This window comes from Bactrocera latifrons, unplaced genomic scaffold, assembly GCF_001853355.1.
Source record: "Bactrocera latifrons isolate USDA-ARS-PBARC rearing strain unplaced genomic scaffold, ASM185335v1 scaffold_134, whole genome shotgun sequence".
NCBI lineage: Eukaryota > Metazoa > Arthropoda > Insecta > Diptera > Tephritidae > Bactrocera > Bactrocera latifrons.
Genome location: NW_017534786.1, coordinates 715,425 through 735,837, shown reverse-complemented (window position 1 = coordinate 735,837; position 20,413 = coordinate 715,425). Strand labels below are relative to the sequence as shown.

Genomic DNA, 20,413 nt, shown 5'->3' with positions numbered 1-20,413 from the left:
TTTCCAACGGTGGATCCTTTCTAAGAGCTGCTACATACATAGTTTAACTCAAATCTTCTTCAAAATCTAAGTATTAAGACTAATAAGTGTGCAAATTACGTTATGTCTTTCATCTCACAATATTAGACACTTACGCTGTAGGTGTGTTACATAACTTTTTTAACTTTCCTTACTACTGCCAAAGTGATGATCCATTTCGAAGTTTACTACTAAAAACACACAAAAACAACAATTTAATGCGAAATGTTTACTATCAATACAAACAACATTCTTAGCACTTATTTTATGAAGATTATATTTTTAAAATTGGCTGACGCTACGTCGCAGATGGTCAATCCGTTGCGATAGCCAACGCATCATGTTAGGAATGAAATCAGATGGAACGGGAGGATGAAGAAAAATAAAGATGTAAAAATTACATAGCAACGCAAGCAAAAGGATATCCGTTATTTATTTACATTTCAACAACAATGTAACTATGGTCGGGAAGGTTGCTGAGCTATTTCGCTGCTTGCTGCAGCCTATCGATCAAATAGTTTTACATAACTACGGGTGAAGACTCTGTTAAAGACGCTGTTAAAAACAAATTCGCAACAGTTTACCGCAAATAAATAAATTAAATATGAAATTCTTTTTGAAAAAATGTCTGCGCAAAAAGCCAGAAGAGATGAAACCAGGCGCCATACTGGACGCTGTCATTTCACAATCTTCGCCAACGGCCAACAAATGTCTACTTTACAAGCTCGCAGATTACAAACGTGGCGGCGACCTCATTGATGCACTCAACAGTGGCGGTCTGGTCGCCGTGGAGCAACTGATACGCGAGCAATTCGGCATCTTCATGTATAATGATGGCAAAGGACAGGTGATCAATCGCGCTGAATTTCTACGCTGGAAATATCGCGATCACACTGAGGTAACCATACCGATTGAAGCATCACTATCGCGTCACGATCCACTTGGCAAGTGGGAGGACCACAAAGCCTGCTGGCAAATGCAGTTTCGTGGCGCACTTGGTGAGAGCCTCCTGCATGTGCTTATCATATGTGATTCTAAGATACACACAAAGTTGGCGCGTGTACTGATACGCGTCTTTCCGAATCTCGCACAAGATGTAATGGAGGGTGAGGAGTATTTGGGTGCTAGTGCGTTACATTTGGCCATTGCCTACAGTAATAATGAACTCGTGGCCGATCTCATCGAAGCAGGCGCCGATATAAATCAACGTGCAATCGGTAGTTTCTTCTTACCGCGTGATCAGCAGCGCCGCAATCCAGCCAAATCGACGGACTACGAGGGACTGGCTTATTTAGGTGAGTATCCACTGGCATGGGCGGCTTGCTGCGCCAACGAAAGCGTATATAATCTATTACTGGATTGCGGTGCTGATCCGGATGCGCAAGATTCCTTCGGAAATATGATACTACATATGGTGGTTGTGTGCGACAAGTTGGTGAGTTCGTTGATTGACTGGAGTGTACTTTATAAATAATTGCATACCGTCCAGGACATGTTCGGTTATGCGTTGCGTCATCCTAGAACGCCAGCCAAGAACGGCATTGCTAATCACAGTGGCCTTACACCCTTAACACTGTCGTGCAAATTGGGGCGCGCAGAGGTCTTCCGCGAGATGTTGGAGCTTTCGGCACGTGAGTTCTGGCGTTACAGCAATATCACCTGTTCGGGCTATCCGCTGAATGCTTTGGATACTTTGTTGCCAGACGGACGCACAAGTGAGTGTCTGCCACAGTAGATCTTCACAGATATTTTGAAAAATTTCGTGCTCTTCAGATTGGAACTCCGCACTTTTTATCATCTTGAACGGCACCAAAGAGGAACACTTGGATATGTTGGATGGCGGTATCATACAACGTTTGCTGGAAGAGAAATGGAAAACATTTGCTCAGAATCAATTCTTAAAACGCCTACTCATTCTGCTTGTTCACTTGCTTTGTCTCTCGATCTCGGTTTATATGCGTCCTGCGCATGTAGCCGACGACGATGAAGACGACGCAGCTATAGGTGGAACCTCTTCGAAAGATGCAAAAACGCTTGAGATCGTAGAAGAGATGGAAGACGAAGAGTATGATGTGCAAACTATAGTGCGCTATTGTGCAGAGTTTGGTACGATTGTGGGTGTCCTGAGCTACGTTATCTTCCAGCAGGGTGATGAAATAAAAAATCAAGGACTACCGGCGTTTCTTAAACAATTAGTGAGTTCGGTTGTTTGTTCAATTCAGAGATGTTGTATTTAGTCACTTCTATTACCTGCAGACCCATGCGCCGGCCAAGGCTATATTTCTTGTTTCTAACTTGATGATTCTAGCCTGCATACCTTTTCGTTTGATGGGCGATACAGACACTGAGGAGGCCATACTTATTTTTGCTGTGCCAGGTAGCTGGTTTTTATTAATGTTCTTTGCAGGGTGAGTTTTCTCTGTGTGATTTAGTAGTTTGTTAAAAAATTATGTTGTTCTTCTTATGTTTGCTCTTAGTGCTATTCGTTTGACAGGTCCCTTTGTGACCATGATTTACTCTATGATAACCGGTGACATGTTCACTTTTGGCATTATATACTGCATTGTCTTGTGTGGCTTTTCACAAGCTTTCTATTTTCTCTACAAAGGACATCCACAGATTCAGTCGACTATGTTCAATACCTTCCCGAGCACATGGATGGCATTGTTTCAAACAACTCTGGGTGATTATAATGTAAGTTGATTGGTAATTAGTGAAAATTTGGAAATATTTGGGATACATATTAGAGGTTAAGGTAGTCGCAAATACTTTCACTGACGGTTACTTCGAGGTATATGTGCTCTAAAGCTCTAAAGTTTTTTCTAATATTCTCCCAAATTCGTATAAACCTGCCACATGTTATAAAAGGGTTTTTAAAAAACTAAGTAAGTTTGTTAGAATACAGCTGTCCAATATTTATTAAACTGGAACATTGAGAACCGGGGAATACACTCTTATCCCGTCTCATCCAGCTGAGGGCTGAGCATTCGCAATATGCTTCACGTATGCTCTGCATTTCACCGAAACAACTTCTCCAATTTTTTGAAAGTGGGATCTTAAGAGTAGATAGTATTCGAAGACCGCAGGGAGTCCTCTGGGATCCACTGCTTCAAACAACCCTTTAAGAAGCTAAATAGCGTCCGAGATGCTCAACTCGTTTGGCTTTTCGTCTAATGCTATTCGTATATGATAGAGTACTCAGGTGTTAAGAATCGAGTTAACTAACGAAATGTTGGAGAATGGCGCTACAGATAGCTTTAATCGCCACTCGGCTATCTACGTAAATGTTTATAGACTTGCTGATTTCAGCTGAATCCCACTCCGCATCTTCTGTTATGCCAAGAAACTGGGAGTGAAAGAGTGATAAATCGTCATTTAGTATGAATCTGGTTTCTGAGGATAGAATAAACCTGTTCCGGTTCCCTTTTTGTACCCTTTGATCCAGAACATTTGATGCATTCTTTCCTAATGGAGATTGAAAGCATTACGTTTAATTTCTCATGGATCTGCATTTCTCGGTCACACTACCAGTTTAGCCCGAGCTCTTTAATAAAATCGAAAATAATACCGTACCCCTAGGGCCGCCGAGCCTGACTCCAATGGCCGTGTTACCCATGTTGTTTAGACAGAATCCAGTGATTTCAAAGAACTTATCTTAGTTCCTTTTTCTCGTCAAGGATCAATTTTAAAGGGAGAATGTTTCCAGGCCCTGAGGCATTTATGACTATAAAATGTTATGAAGGAACCAATAAAGTCGAACCGATTATTTGGTACATATTATCTGTGCATAAGATAATAGCCCGTAGAACAAATTTCGTAGGAGCGACCTTGGACTGGATCCGAAACCTTCAACATTTCAAGACCTTATGTCTTCTATGTTTGCGTATGGGAGAAATGTGTCTTCTCTTTCGATACGGTAATTTTTCTGCTCCTGTGTCTCTTGACATTGTATAAACTTTAGCAGTGGGAGAAAGTATTAATTAGCTTCTGAGAGAGAATACTTTGCAGTAACAGCTCTCTTTATTTTTCATATTTACACGTTTATTCTCTCAATTTACTCGCAAGTATCCCGACTTGAATAACACAACGTATCCGAACTTATCGAAGACAGTGTTTGTGATCTTTATGATCTTTGTACCCATACTTTTACTTAACATGTTAATCGCTATGATGGGCAATACATACGCACAAGTGATTGAGCGTTCCGAGAAAGAGTGGATGAAACAGGTAAAACTTTAAACTTTACCGAAGGATAATATATATTTATATACAATCCTTTTCGTCATGGCTTAGTGGGCCAAAATTGTGGTCACTTTGGAACGTGCTGTGCCGCAAGCTGATGCAAAAAATTATCTCGAAGCCTATTCCATACCACTCGGACCGATAGATGATTCCGGTTACGAGGTGCGCGGTGTAATGGTTATCAAGAGTAAAGCGAAGACCCGTGCAAAACAGCGTAAAGGCGCTGTATCAAATTGGAAAGTAAGTTGAAGACTTATTTAGATTCATCAAAATTTATATAAATCACCGTAATTTTGCAGCGTGTGGGACGCGTAACGCTGAATGCTTTGAAAAAACGCGGTATGACGGGTGAGCAAATGCGGCGCCTAATGTGGGGACGCGCATCCATTTCCAGTCCGATTAAAATTACCAAAAAGAAACTTAAGGACCCCTACAATTTACATCCACAAAGTGATCTCAACAACGCTATGGATATGCTGTCCTTCGCTAACGATCCAGCCGCGAGCTCAGGTGTGCAACTACGGACTTCACTTACAGATACTGGTGCCGATGGTAAGACTACACAACAACAACAGCAAAATCAACAGCCTGCACCCGATCCCCTACGCGATTTGATCTTCCTTGCCGATCGGCGTCCGGAAGTGCATGATCCACAGTACTTTGTCGGTCTACAACAGTTGGCTAATCAAGCTTTGGATTTGGTAGAGCAGACAATGGGCATGCATACGATACCGACCCCAGCCACGAATGCGTTGCTTTTGTCGGCAGCAGCCGCTACCACAACCGTTGGTGCTGTAGCCATACAAACAGCAAGCACTGTTGCCCCAACTGCTTTGATAGCAACAACAGCTGCTACAAATAGTGCCGCTGCAGCAGCAGTAGCTGCGCCTACCGATGATTTGGTTACACCGCTCAGTGCGAACTTGACTACACTTTTCCAGGATCCGAAGGATGTTGTTGATCCACAAAAGTTAGAGGAATTCTTGAAAATGCTTGCCGACATCGAGACGGAGGAGAGTGATGGTGGTGGTAGACCAATTTTGGGTAAGCTATCGCTTTCGCGTCGAACAAAGAGTGCCCTGTCGAAGGCCCAAATTAAAAAGGAATCGATTGGCGGCAGTCCACTCAAGCTGATTCCCTCAGTGTGGTCGCATAATTTACCACAACCGGAAGAAGAACCGGTGAGTTAGAGTGTAATATCTATATTAGAAAGGAATGGAAGGGAAAGTCCCTCAAGGCGGCTGAGGTTAAGAAATGAGTTAATTCCACTTGAATTACATAATATACCAGAATCTTCATGATAGAGTGTAAATTTTCTTAGAGAGTCACCAAAGATTTTTTCTACTACTTCTATACATATCTTAATATGATTAGGTTATATCAGGTTAGGTCGCACTGTTGATACAAAATAGTTGGATCTCACTTGTACAGATATTCGTCTTTTGTAATACCCATAAAATTCGAAAAGAGGAACACCTGGTCCTCATAGATCAACAAAGTGTTTTGAGCGCACCAAAAATTTGTTAAGACGGTTAATAGCAATCCCATACATTTCGTTAGGTTCTATCAAGATTTTTCAATCTCAGTCTGGTAAAGCTGGATAATAAAGTAACAGTAAGATTCACCTCGCCTTCATCTTTAAGGCTTGGGTAAAAACCTCCAGAAAAAATATTTAGCCACGACGTGTGTGAACCTGTTGGACAATAATTGACGGGACCAGATAAGAGCAAGTATTTCAGAGGACCTCTTAGGTTTCAGTTTGACTATATCTGATAAGTGTTAAGTTTTTCTTTAGTTTTAGTCAGAAGCCAGAAGGATCCTGCAGTCGTACAAGTTCTAGTTGGTGATCAGCGCAAGCCGGTCCCGCGCTAGAGCAGAAGAGGACATCGAGAAACCAACACACTTCCAGAAGAATGAAGTTGGCATTTCCTTTTGCTTTGCCGATAACCCAGCTATAATATTTTTGCTATTACCAAAACTCCTAACCTTTACATGAGGGCTGTTAGAAAACTAATTTAAAACTATTTAGTGTCAGAAAAATTCATGGTGTTGAAGCATTCCTGAAAATTACTCCACAAAGCGGTTGTGAATAAATACTACATTCTACTAACGTACAGTGCCCCCACCCCCCTTCCTTGGGTATTTTCGCTTATTTTCTAACATGACAATTTTTAGGAATTCAATTTCGAAGCCGCACTGGCCGAAGAGCATACACTCACCATCGAACAGGAGGGCGAGGTGGAAACGGAAACCGGCAATGAGCGTGACGACAGCGAAGACTGCCCAACCATCGAGGAGGTGCATGCGACAATGAAGCAATTTCACCTACGTAAGCGGCAATACCAGCAGGACGACGCAGCGCGACGGGCAAAAAGCGCACGCATCAAGCGCAAAAATAGGTCAGTAGCGATAATACAGCATTTCCAGTGTTTTTCTATGCGCATTTTGATTTTGCTGGCTGAGGCAACAAAATTCACTTAAATTTCCCGTCATTTATTCTATACGCACAGAATTTCGCCCGAGCAGTCCCATGACGCGGACGACGGCAAATCAACACACCCGCGAGGTGCCTCAGCGCCAGGCCGTAAGCAAACGGTGAACGAACGCTTATCACCGCCGGATCCGCTAGAGCCGTGGAGTACGCGCGAATTGCAAAATATCAACAAAATATTAGCGCGAAAGTGAAAACACATGCACACACACACAGACAAGCACACATTAATTTTGCAATATATCGTATACATATGTATGTGTATTTGTAGTTGTTGCAGAAAATACAAAATTGCTGTAAACCGTTAGCTCGTTTATTTACGGCCTTTTGCACAGCTTAATTTTTGGTTTGGAAAATTTGCCAACGCCATAGGTGTTATTATTCGTGTGTAACGGTGAAAATTGCAGTTTTAGCCAGAATGATGGCAAAAAATTGTGTATTTTTGGTAAAATAACGGCACTTGCATAAATGTATTTGTTGAAACAAAAATTGTTATTGTAAGGTGGAAAAACCATCTTCCATGTAAACGATGACGTTTATGTCACACGATTTTGTTGCTGAAAAATCAAATACATATGTACTTACATATATACACTTTCATTTAGGCATACCAACATTATATAACGGGTGCTTTTTTAGAGGTTTGCAAATTGTGCTAATTTATTAACAAAATGAAATGCTCCAGTTAGAGTGACGTAGTGCGTGCTCCATCCAAAGTTTGCTCGACGTAATCGCGAATATAGAAGCAGACCCGAATGAGTTAATCCGCTGGCATGTGCAACGTCACAAGCCTCGTTGATTCAACGATTGATTTATTCAAAAATGAAGCCCGTCGTAATAGTACACTCAATGGGAACCCTGTCACCGCCATCTTGTGGCGCTACAGCTTTGGCCTTCTACATATGTGCTCTTCAAACAACTCGGTCATATGTATCTTTTTGTTTAATTTGCCAAGCTTCTTCATGTCTACTTTGGGTTCGTCAATTCATCTCGATTGAGGTTTTTGCCTTGCTTTAGTGGTGAACCGTTACCTCTACAATCAAATCTAATCTAATCTCTTCTTCTCCATTCTCGTCAGATAGCCGAGCCATTTTAGTCACCGCGCTCTAATAAAATGTTCGATATTTTCACCTTGCATATATTGATCTAGTTCATCGTTCCACATTATATGTCTTATATGGTGAGTCGATTATCTCTTACTGCTTCAAATCTCTCTTTCTTGGGACTTGCAGTTTGGTTTTGTCCACTCGAGTAGCGTCCATGGTTTCGCTCCTTTGCACACAACTGGTTAAATTATGGTTTTGCATAAGGCCAGCTTTTTTTTAGGTAAAGTGAAGCATCAAAAAAAAAGAGTTCGGAACTTCAATCCGCTAAATCTAACCTACTACCAACTCCATACTCTCCCACGGAACCACTGATTAAGTATTTATAACTTCATGGAGGTGATAAGACACGCCTAATCGGCTCTGTATGTCTCAGTTTTGTCCTGATTGAGGCTGAGGCTTCGCTGACCGCTTTCCAGTTCTCAATGGTGTCTTCAAAGCACTCTTAACACGTCGTACAAGGGCCAGTTTACATTGCCTATTGAGTAGCCTTGGTTTGAGCAGTTTTCCTGTGGTATGGTCTTCAAGATTATTGATTTTTACACCCCTGGATACTGGTGAGGTTACGTGAAGTCGCAAATAACCCCGAAACGATTGTCGTCTTGTAAGACAATATTCGGCACATTGAGGCTGACTTATGGCCACAAATAGCTGGCAAAAGTGGTCGAAAATGGGCCTCCGGACTGAAAGCCACTCAACCCAGCCGCGGCGGTCACTTGGCCGAAATCATTTTTAAAACATAATGACCATCTTTTATCTTTATAATAAAGCTAAGTTCTGGGTCATAACATTAAATTATATACCTTTAATTTCCTCTTGAAAATCAAGTACCTAAAAGATCACCCTTTATTTGCCGCACACATGCAATATTTTTGTAGTTGTATGTATTCTCAAAATCGCGGCGCCCAAAACTTTTTAATTAAATTTCTGCACACAAACACACGCAGATACCGTTACACACGCACACAAAGAAAACAGACAAAAAAGTTATTAATTAAATTTCTTCTCTGTCTCGTCGGTGGGTGCCGTTGCCTTAGAAGTGCGTATGCAAATAGGTGTAATTGTGGAGATTCTCACAGATTTGCTGCCAGCAATTGTCGCAAGCGAGCAGAACTTGTGCGTGTAGTCGTAAGTCCTAAGCTGATTTGCGCACCGTCGAAGGTAAAGCGAAGATAATTTGCTTTCAATGCTGCAGAAATTACTAAAAATAACACACACACATATTTTGTTCATTGCTTTCTTTCGAGCATTGAAGCAAAAAAAATTGCAATCGCAGGCGACAATATTTGCGACACAAATTTATTTTGCCTTCAAAAATGTGCTCTCCAGTGGCATTAAATGGCTGTGTGAAATTTGCAATACCTAGCGGCTACTTTGTTTTATTTTTTATTTTTTTTTTGTTTTATTTTTTTCTTTTGACGTCGAATTTACATACTTTTACATAATAGACAACTAAATGAGTGTAGAAATTGCAATGGAGATGAGCAAGAAATTTAACTTAAATTTGATGCATTTTGATTCAATGGCGTTAGTTAAGAAGCGAGAGCTGCGAAAATTTTACAAAATTATTTTTATTTAAACCGAATTTTCCGAATTGTAAACCTTTTGTTCATTATTTTCATATTTTTTTTACTGTGAAATTTTTCAAAATATCTACAATTCCTTTTTTATAAACTTTTATAAAAAAATATAGTTCTAAAGAAATATTGAAATTTTATAATTATACCGTTCACTGCAGAATAGACCAACATGCAGTTGTTCGTGAGCCAAAACTGTGATCACGATATTGAAGCTTAGGTTATGTGCAATGGCTGTACAAAAGTGCACACATGTAATACTATATACAGTTCTTTGGGTTAGGTTAATCTGGTAGGCCAATGAGCCACACATAGTTCAGTTTTGGTTCTTTGCGGTACCAGATGGATTTCAGTTAATAGGTCGTTGACGAGTAGTCATTCTAAACTTTTCTTCACCCATACAACTTATGCAGCTGGCAACCGGTTGAATTCTGTACTTTACAACGTTAATGTGAATAGAACAATATTCTTTGATAACCGCCACAACTAGAGAGAGCTTAGGCTAACGGAGGGCAAAGAGCTTACTGGATATTTTACAAGCGATCTTTGATCAAAAGCATCCGTTTGCAGCCCAGCGCTAGCTAAGCACTCGCGAAGCCCAGTTATCGAATAGTCTATCCCTTCTACTGATAGCGGAGCTAGGGTGCCTTTCCTTGCAAGTTCATCTTCTTTATAGTTACCTACGATTCCGCAGTGGCCCGCTCCATTAATAGTCTCGACACAAAGATGCAAACTCGATATTATAAATAAAACCAAAAAATATCAAAAGAACCCGAAAGATTTATGCAAAATGCATGCAGAGCGAGCTCATAACTATATCACGTGATATAAATCCCACCAACCTTTTCTAATATCAGTCCTAAAGGTATTAAGGTTTGGTAAGCATAATATCGTTCATAAAGAAACAAAGGTCAGAGACTTTTTGCTAAATACGAGACAAATCCACACAAAATCACTTTAATCGGGACGTTAATTTCGAAAGAAGCTTGTACGTGGGTTGCAATTTATATTGCGGGATTTCGCTACCCTAGTGTTAGAATCTAGCAACCCCAATTTTATCGTAACATCATACAGTAACTTAAAATATTCCAAGCGAAGCCAGATCCTTCTGCTCGAGGTATTTCCAACAGAGTGGAGATCTTCCTCTTCCTCTGCTTCCCCTGCAGTCGAATAGTTTCAAACTCATGCATTTTCGTCCATTCTTACAACATGACTTAGTGATAGACGGGACAAGAGTCTATCACATTTCTTATAACTTTACTTTTACGAGGAAATCAATCAGCTGGGCAACGGCACCTTTCCAATTAAGGGACCGGGAATTCCAGGCGCATGCCCTTAATACGTAATCCTTAATAAATCTGCAGTGATTGGCATCAAAAGGGGGGATTTCTCTTCCTAGGCTACTGTTTCATTTTCACTTCTTTATCAGTAACCTTAGTGCTGGTACTAAAGTGTAGTCATTATTCAGATCATATCGAAGCATAAATAGGCAAGATAATAATTTTGAAACAGCTCCGGCCTTCCCTTAAACTTCTGACGTAATTTCATTTTGTTTAACCAGAATTCAAGAGGAAGTCTAACTTCGTAGAGGGCAGCACTACCAGTTTTGCTTGTAGACTACGCTGAAGTAGTAGATAAGGGTTCGGTCACTTATTAAGCCCAGTCCAACAAATATAATAAATCTTAACTGTACTATCAAACACTTATGTCAAAAGTCTCCACAGGCAAATGGAAATGAAAAAAAAAAAACATTGTGGCTCTATCGATTTGAGCTAATCTCACAACTGAATAATACAAAACACGTGAAAATTGTCCGCCACATGCGTGGGTTTGTGTGTGAGTGTCAGTGTGCCACACTGACCTTGTCACAGAGCGAACGGACAGTAATCCGTAAGCGCCACTATGGTGGCCAAGTCAACTGGGTCACAACAGAACGTGACTCGTGAATAGTTGCCAACACACAAAAAAACAAAAAAAAAAAGAGAAACCAAAAGCCAGTAAAACTTTTGATGTGATTTAATGCAACAAAAGGGAGATACAAAAGCGAAAGTGGCGGAAGAAGAGAAACAGCAAACTAAATTACATAATGACAAATGAAGAACAACCAATCGATGTGTATGCACAAGTGTCTGTATGTCTGTCCGCATGTCGTAAGCGTCGATAAATTGCATTTGCGATGATTTGTACCACTTTTTGCTGGGCGCCAACGAGGGCAAAACAACGCCAAAAACAATAAAAAGTGACACAAAACTTCTGTACAACATTGCAGCACTTTCGATTGCATGATGCATGTTGCATGTTGCATGTCGAAATGGCAACAACAGCAAAAACAGCAACAGCAGCATTAATATGATAAGCGGAGCATGAGGGTGCAGGGCTGCGCTTTAAGTGGCAAGCGAGGGAGAGTATTAAACACGCGTACAATAACAACACCGACAGCATTGGTATTTTGTTTAAATGACAGCAAGAAGCTGTTGCGACACTCATAACTGTGCATGGATAGAACCACAAATGTGTTTACGTTGCAAAGGCGCACATACATACATACATACATACATACATATACACAAATACACATACATATTTACTTACATACATAAATGCTTGTTGAGGATTTGTTCGAGGGAATATGCAGCGCTGGCAAATTAAGCATGCAAAGGACGTCGCAGGAGCAGTGCAACGAAAAATAAACATTGAGCTCCCTGATGTGTCATAAATTTCACAACACATTTTGTATATTGCAAGCGCGCTCACTTGTTAGTCACATAATATGATTATTTGTTTGCTTTAGCAATAATATGTGGGTGCACTGGTGTGCGTGGGAGCTTATTGGCTTGCCAACAGTTGCTCATAAAAATGCAGCAGCAACTTTTTAATTAAACTTTAGAATCATTCTAAGAATCTAAGAAATCTTGGCTCGTGTTCTTTTTATAGAATTATCAAAGTATTCTCACACACCTGAGAAGTTCAACGCTCTAAGCAACTATTCAAAGATCTTTGAGCTGAGACTATCCCCACAATAGTCAGTTATAAACGAGTGTATGCTCTTGATGGATATATCATACTTAAGCTACATGGGTTTCCTCGAGTAAAAAAAGCATTTTTGTAAAAAATTTTCTCATATAAAAAATTAAATAATTTGTTAGAATTTTTATTGTTACAAACATAGACTATTAAGAAAGAAATTCTGAAATTTTTGGAAAAAAAAATATTTGAAATTCGGCAATTGTGACGGCATTTTCGGTGAGTTCTCGAAAAAAATATGCACAAGCGTTGGCAGGATAACTCCTTACACGTTCTTCTAAAGTGAAAAAATAAGTGTTTTAGTTAAAACCTTAACTTTCAACTTGGACGAAAGAAAAAGAAAAACTGAAAATTGTATTTTTGAAAATCGTTATATCTATTTTGTATATGGCTTTCAAAGAATTGACTTTCTGTATATATGTATATCGAATATATAGCTATAAATCCAAAAATTGGCAGTTGTTTCAATAGTTTAGAAACTTCAAATCCGTTTTTCTCATAAGATATGCTTGAAATAGCTGGATCGATTGACTTGAATTTTCTCCCGAATTTCTTAAATAAATGTGCCCATTACCCGGCAATATCCAATCCGATAAAAAATTTTTAAAAAAGAAGTTATATATTTTAAACCAATCTTAACTCTAGATTATTTGAAAAAAAAATCCACTTTTTTGTGAGAAGCCGCCATTTTGACTAAAGTCATAATTTTGAGCAGACCTTCGATCGTGAACTGTATGCCGTACAATTTTTTTAGTTTTAAGGATTTGAGATAAATTTAAGTAGAATTTTTTGATTTACCACCAAAATGATTTTTTGGAGTTGTAACTGGGTGTAGGTTACGGAATCAAGGAATCGAAAATATTTCAAAATTAATCTTCAAATACTAACTATTTTTATTTTAACAACAACTCAGTAAAACTTAAAGCTTATGATTCACAAATTATAAAGATAATGCCCTATATCCGAATAAGTGCTATAAAGGAAGTCTATAATAGTCGATATGGAATAAATAGTATTGTGGTCAATCCAATTTCGTTATGAGAAAAAACAAAAAAATTTCTGCACAATTTTTTGAGCGACTGTATGCTTTCATACATTTAAATATTATGTGCTAATGTGCTTTCTTTGGTGATTAATTAAAGCAAAGTGAAGTGAAGTGTTTGGATTATGAATCGTGGCAAATTGTGTCAGAGAGCAAAAAGACAAAGAGCCACAATGTGTGTTATAAATACGTATACACACATACAAATTAAACAATGTAACTAATCGCCGGAGGGAATATATGTCCTGTTGTAAATAATGCACAAACTTTCGGTCACAACGAATCTTTCAATGTTGACGGAAGCAGTGCAAATAATTGCTCATTGAACTGGACATGGATGCTCTCTACTCTTCACAGTCAATTTATTTACACAAATACACTGCGGCTTCACCTTACAACCGCTCAAGCGTAGATGAAGTAATTAATTTGTCAGTCAATTGATGTGATGTCAGTCCGCTCACCAGTAAATTAAGATATTCAATCAAGAAGGAAATGGTTTAAAGCATGTAAAGATTATATGTAAATAAAGGATGTGAGAGATTCTTTGTTTTTGTTTAAATTATGAAATTTGTAGCCGCCATTTAGTAATAAAATGTCAATACATATTTTTAATTGTCAAAAAAGTCCTTTCTTTCCTTTCAGACTTTTATTGTCTTCTAAATAAGCGTGTGCACATTACATAATCTTCTCTAATGCCACCTTTGCTTTAAGTTGTAACCTAAGAGATATTGAATTAAATTTCAACGTCTTCAGAGACGCCGGAACTAGCGCTGGCAAATTTCAGTCAGTCTAAATAAAATCGCATTTGAATTTAATTAAAATATTTTACATTTCCCACACACACTCAGCCGACGTATTTGTCTTCTGTGCTCCTCAAGACTCGTGTTGCTTGCTTGGGAATACTCACACACACACACGCAGTTACATAAATAGAAGCAAGAATAAAAACATTGCAAATTGTTAGCAATAAATTGTAATAAACGCACTGAGCACTTCAACTACCAAGGAAGGATCTAACTACACCTCAGCGCCAAGCCACGTACACAGGCACTGATGTGTTCTTGTTGTGTGTGAGTGTGTTTGTGTGCTTATTATTGAGACATTTGAAAGAAATTCTCGACATTGAAACAATACAAGTTGGCATTTTGATTAAATCAAATGAATATTAAGAGAGTAAACGCTTGTAGACAGCAGCGTAGCTGAGCGCTTGACGTGCCAGTGAGGTAAACAAACAGAGGCTGTGCTTGTTGTAGCTATTGTTGTTGTTGTTGTTATTTAAATAAATTACTTTAGAGTAGATGGCAGCTACGTTTGCATTACTGACATACTGAAGCGTGCGCAAGACACGCTTGCAATATTTTGCTTGACATGCAGGTGTGTAGAGTTTCGTATATACATACATACATATATGTATATGTACATACAAGCATAAATACACAATTACATACATAGAAATGCTAGTTAAATGTTTAGGAAATTCACTCATACTCCGCCATTCTCAGCAATACAAAAAGCTATGTGCTTGTATACGAGTATATGTATGTGTTTTTGGTATATAGCTTCTAAGTGGTGTTAACGGTTCATATTTATGCATGTATATCTTACTTGTAGCTTCAAACCTACAGTACTAGCATACATCAACAGCCTGCTTGTGTGTTTGTTTGTTCAGGTAATCATTTGCATTATTGCTGATTTATACGTTACTCATACGCCCTGTGGCACCGCGTAAATGAAGATGTGTTAATTAAAGGCAGCTGCAAAAGTTGTTCCATACAATTTATGCGTAACAAAATGCCAAAATTTTAAGCGTCAATATATTTAGCTTTAATAGGTTTGTGATAAACGAATGATATTATGAATATATAAACTATATTAACAAATTGCTGGTTCCGTCTGACTGTATATGGTATATGTATGCAAATTAGTACGTCAGCTTTTTAGGAATCAATCTGAAATTTTCTATACGAAATTTTTGGCTCAAGGAGCTGTTTATTTGTCGGAATCGCTGATATTGGAGAACTTTAGCATATAGCTGCCATACAAACTGAAGATCAAAATAAAGTTCTTGTACGGAAAAATTTTTCAATTGGCGAGATATCTTCACCAAGTTCGCCACAAATTATTTTTCTAATAAATGCTACAATTTGCAAATATTTTTGTCCAGTTCGGACTGCTAAAATTTATAGCTGCCATACAAGCTGGCTTTTCAAACATAAGTCCTTATATGAAAAAATTTTTTATTTGACGAGATATGTTCACAAAATTTGGTAAGAGTTATTATTTAAGAACACAGTATATTTTCTGAAGAAATTTTTTAGATCGGATCACTATAGCATATAGCTGCCGTAAAAACTGGTCGATCAAAATAAAGTCTTAATATGAAAATTTTTTTTATTTGACGAGATTTCTTCCCGCAACTTCGTAGAAGTTATTTTCCAATATATATATATATATTTACTCCGTATAAATTATTCAGATCGAATCATTATAATAAATAGCTACCATACAAACTGACCTATCAAAATCAAAATTAGGACCATTTTATACTATTTTATGCTATAATACATGCAGCTGTGAAGGGTTCTATAGTTTCGATGTGGTGAAATGTAACATTTTTCTTGTTTTTTTGGGTATTTGTTAAATACTTATATTTTTCTGTATTATTAAGATTACAAAAATTCTATTTTTCTTTGATCTAATAGACGTTATTTCACATTTGATTGACTTTGAAAGTCTTTATTGTCTTCTTTGCTGTATAACTTTAGACCCGCAGTCCAAGCCTACCAAACTACAAAATCATGAGCTCCAAATTTACAGTACAAAGGTAACAGCAGCAAAAAATCCTTAGAAAGTAATTATTTTAAAGATTTTTGCATCCTTTTCGACAAAAAAAAAAAAAAAAACTCACACTACTGCTATTACTGCACTGAAGTTTTGCAATAATTTAAATTTTCTTCGCTTTTCATCATCAGCGATTTCATTATATTCGAAACTTTTACAATTTCAATTACCAACTGACGCAAATGTGGCCGCTTGTAAGCATTTGCTTGGCAAGCCGCAAATAAAGTTTTAAGAGTTGCGACAAATTCAAGGCCAAGCACAATGCCAACAAATGGAAAATTCCGGTGAAAAAATTTTGCGACGAAAAGTTGAAAAAAATTGATAATAAAATGTGACGTAATTTTTGCTTCTCGTCACTTTTTCTGCGACAGAGCTGATTGAATTTGCGTCAAGTTGCAAAGTTGAGCGTCATAGCAAGAATTCACAATGGCACTGAGGTTAATGGAAATTCAAGTAAATAAATATAATATGTACAAAAATTTTAAATTCAATAATTACACCGAAATTGTTGTGGGTTCTTGAATTTACAGAAAATGTTGGAACTTAAAAAATATGTATGCCAGACACAAGACACAAACTGAAAGGTACAAGATTTAAGAAAGCTAGCTGTTAGAAATTATTAGAAATAAAAGATGAGGTAAAATATAAGTTAGAATATTTATTATTGGACATTAATTACTAAAAACAGGTAAAAGTATTAACTTTGGTTGTTGCTATAATACTCTTCACAAATATAAAAGAATCCTTTCAAGAATTTTGACATGCAGTTTGAAAAAGCATTGCATACAAATACTTCCTTTTCTTCTTGATTGGCGTAGTCACCGCTTACGCGATTATAGCCGAGTTAACAACAGCGCGCCAGTCGTTTCTTCTAATACTTCCTTTTACATGTCTTATTTAGCATGCTTGGAGTGACGCCATTTAGGTGAAATAATTATTTTGCCATTTTGAAGATAGTTTCATAGTAATAATTTCATGGATACCGTAGAGAACCATGGATTTTTGAAAACTTTTTTTGAGCCAAATTACTCAGCAGCAAAATAGTTCACCCTAAACAATAATAGGTGGTAATCACTTGATGTTAGGTAATAAACTTCCAAGCAAGTTTTCGGCATTCCTATTGACTTAAGCTGGCTATTGCTGAACCATTACTTCCCTTAGACAGTTCAACTGTTGACAGTACAGCACGATATTAGAACTTTGGCCATAGAGAAATAACTTATCTCTAGTAGATTGTTCTATAGCAATCCCGCCAAAAAACTACAAACACCTTCCTGAACGTCAATGCGGGGGTTTGAGCCAGCTCAATGTGATGCAAACACTTGATCTATTCGTAAGTAACCCATCGCCAGTAATCATGCGCTTTCGAAGTGGATCGAGTTTTTGCACTACAGCAGCGAGGTTTTGCGTTAACTCGTGTATTATCCATATATCAAGCTTATTTTTTCAGCTTTAAATAAATCACTCCAAACCTTACCTTCAGGGCAATCGAACCAATGTTTACATATACATGACGATCGGGACTCAACGATTTTCATAATAATACTTTCGCTACATGTTGCCACATATTATAATTGTCTTTTTCACTTCTTATATATATATGCTTTGTGACAAAAAAGTACCGGGAAATTGTAAATAAAGCGCAAAATATTTAATTATTCAACAATATTTATCTTGTCGTCTTCAAAGTAATTCCCACCAGATATTATACACTTATACCAATGATTTCTCCAGTCCTCGAAACACTTTACTAAGCTCTTTTTCAGATGGCCTTCAGCGCATTTGTTGTTCACGTAGCGGCAATTTCAGTTTGAGGAACAAGAATATATCACACGGAGGCCAATCTGGTGAATACGGCGGTTGACCGTTGGTATTCATTGCGTTTTTGGCTTTCTATTTGATCTCATTCGTGGCTCCGTGCGATTGTGCATTAGCAATGTGTAAAATCCATGACATGTTCTTTCACAATTCCTACTGTTTTTGACCGATGTATTGACATTTTTGTTTTCCGAAGCAAATTCATTATGCACTAAATAACGAATATTGAAAAAAAAAACAAGGAGCATCTCCTTGATTTCTGAGCGGCTTTGGGCTAATTTTTTGGGTCTCGGCTTGTTTTTTTTCCCCCTCTTGCATGTGAAACTCATAAACCCATCGGCAGTAGTAATTAGCCTCTTCAGGAATGTGTGGAATCGTAATTCGCACGATCAGGCATGTCCAAAGAGATATGTTTACCGTATATATATTTTTTTTTAATTCAGCTTTATCAGGACGAATCGAGCAAAGAACGCGTTTCATACCCAAAATGTTCACCAAAATCATTCGAACGAACCCGTGAGAGATGACGTGCTCTATTTTCATCTCTTTAACATTTATCTGATGATTTTCAAGCACCATGTTCTTCACTTTTTTAGTATGTTCATCAGTTGAAGAGGTCGAAGGTGGTCAGTCGACTGGCTCAAAATATGAAATTATCTGCTAACGTAAGTGGCGTTGTCTTATTGAAACCAAATGTCGCTGAGATCACGAGCTTTGATTTCAGGCATCTAGTAGTCGGTTATCATGTCGCCATAACAGTCGCCATTGACGGTTACGTTCTCACCGGCATCAATTTCAAAGAAATATGAACCGATGATTCCACCGGCACACAAACCAAAACAAACCATAGTTTTTTCTGGACTAAATGGCTGCACTTGAATCTCTTCAGGCTGCTCTTCGTCTCAATTACAGAATTTGTCTCTAAAACGTCATATCTTCTTGGAACTTTTCTAGAGCGAGGCTACTTCGCTTGGGACGGACGAGCCATTCAGTTCTTTCACAAGCTTACTTGAAATGCGCCAAGTGGTTCCATACGTCAGTCCGAGTTCCTGCGAACAGCGCCGAATCGACTCTCCACGGTCATCGTGTATACTCACAGCTACGGCTGCTATATTTTTTTCATTGCGTACTGGACGTAGCCTTTTATGTTGAATATTATCCAATAATGAATGTTGGGGTTCAAGATGGATGGTGCTGTTGCGAACAGTACGCCCAGTACTCCGATTATGTTGAACATAGGTTTAGCGAAACGCAAATCTCCTTCTGGCCCGAGATAAATTGGAAAAGATCTAGGGAGCTCGGCGCTCTCAGCAAGGTTCACCTCGTAAAGATTATAGGAGTTCTAACTGGGCATTGTTTTTTCTTTTTTTTTTATCCATCTCAAACAGCACTGAGCCAATTAATCACAAAAATGTCAGAAAATGTTTTTTTTTTTTCAGCAAAAAGCTGGTCTTTGTAACGCCATAAAGCTTATCCTTGCACAACGCTAGATACTAATTACTAAAGGCAGCTACTGGAAAAACAATGAATATTAAATTTAATATATTACATACTGATGGCACATGAGCATTATTTTTTCCTATGCATAATTATTAATTTCCACTCAAATTGGCTATTTCCGCTTAGCGCTATGCTAAAAAACTACCCATACAAACTGAAAATATTGGCAACTTGATTCCTCGTAGCAGCAAAAAAATCAACTGTACTTTTTACCAAGGCCTAAATTAGTTCGTATCATAAATCAATTCATGATTTCCAATTTGAAAGCAATTAACTTAACGCAATTCAGCTCAATAGCCGCTGAAAAGGTAAAGAAAGGAAATAAGTTTTGTGTGCGAAGGCTACAGAGTTGGGCAATAAAACAACTCAATATCTGGCACAAATTTCGCTGATCTAATTTCCATTAAAAGGAAGTCGGCAGCAACCTTTATTTTGCGCCCGTGCCTACGCAATTTTCTGTAAAGGTGAAAGCCAACGAGATAATAATTCTATTAAACAGCGCAACAAAAGAAAGAACGAACAACCGGCAAATAAAAACTCTGTCGGCCCCTCTGGTCATGAAGCGCGTGTCATGCACTTCGCGATTGCCGCTGAAAAAGTCTGCTTATAATTGATTTATGATAAAATTCACAACAACAAAAAGATGTTCGACCATTTTTCATGGCCTTCGGAACTGCGTAATAAATTCTGTTTTTTTTTTTTTTTTTTTTGTTTTTGTGTGCGAAATGATTATTAGCTGAGGCTGGCGAGCGCGTGC

General features: G+C 38.2%; 1 protein-coding gene across 1 annotated transcript; it reads left to right on the top strand.

Annotated features, from left to right (window-relative positions):
• The first annotated feature begins 622 nt into the window (after positions 1-622).
• Positions 623-6,945, top strand: LOC108965119. Its single transcript, XM_018927323.1, has 11 exons — positions 623-1,453; positions 1,508-1,733; positions 1,792-2,213; positions 2,275-2,426; positions 2,496-2,712; positions 4,084-4,245; positions 4,312-4,500; positions 4,560-5,011; positions 5,075-5,441; positions 6,436-6,659; positions 6,771-6,945. The coding sequence occupies exons 1-11, from the start codon at positions 623-625 to the stop codon at positions 6,943-6,945; spliced, it is 3,417 nt and encodes a 1,138-aa protein (XP_018782868.1).
• Positions 6,946-20,413: the final 13,468 nt, after the last annotated feature.

What these genes read in the sequence shown, in the direction of transcription:
- LOC108965119 (XM_018927323.1), top strand. Translation starts at nt 623, where the DNA reads ATGAAATTCTTTTTGAAAAAATGTCTGCGCAAAAAGCCAGAAGAGATG. An exon ending in AGAAAGAGTGGATGAAACAG is followed by an intron (nt 4,246 to 4,311) that starts GTAAAACTTTAA and finishes GTCATGGCTTAG; the next exon opens with TGGGCCAAAATTGTGGTCAC. An exon ending in GCGCTGTATCAAATTGGAAA is followed by an intron (nt 4,501 to 4,559) that starts GTAAGTTGAAGA and finishes GTAATTTTGCAG; the next exon opens with CGTGTGGGACGCGTAACGCT.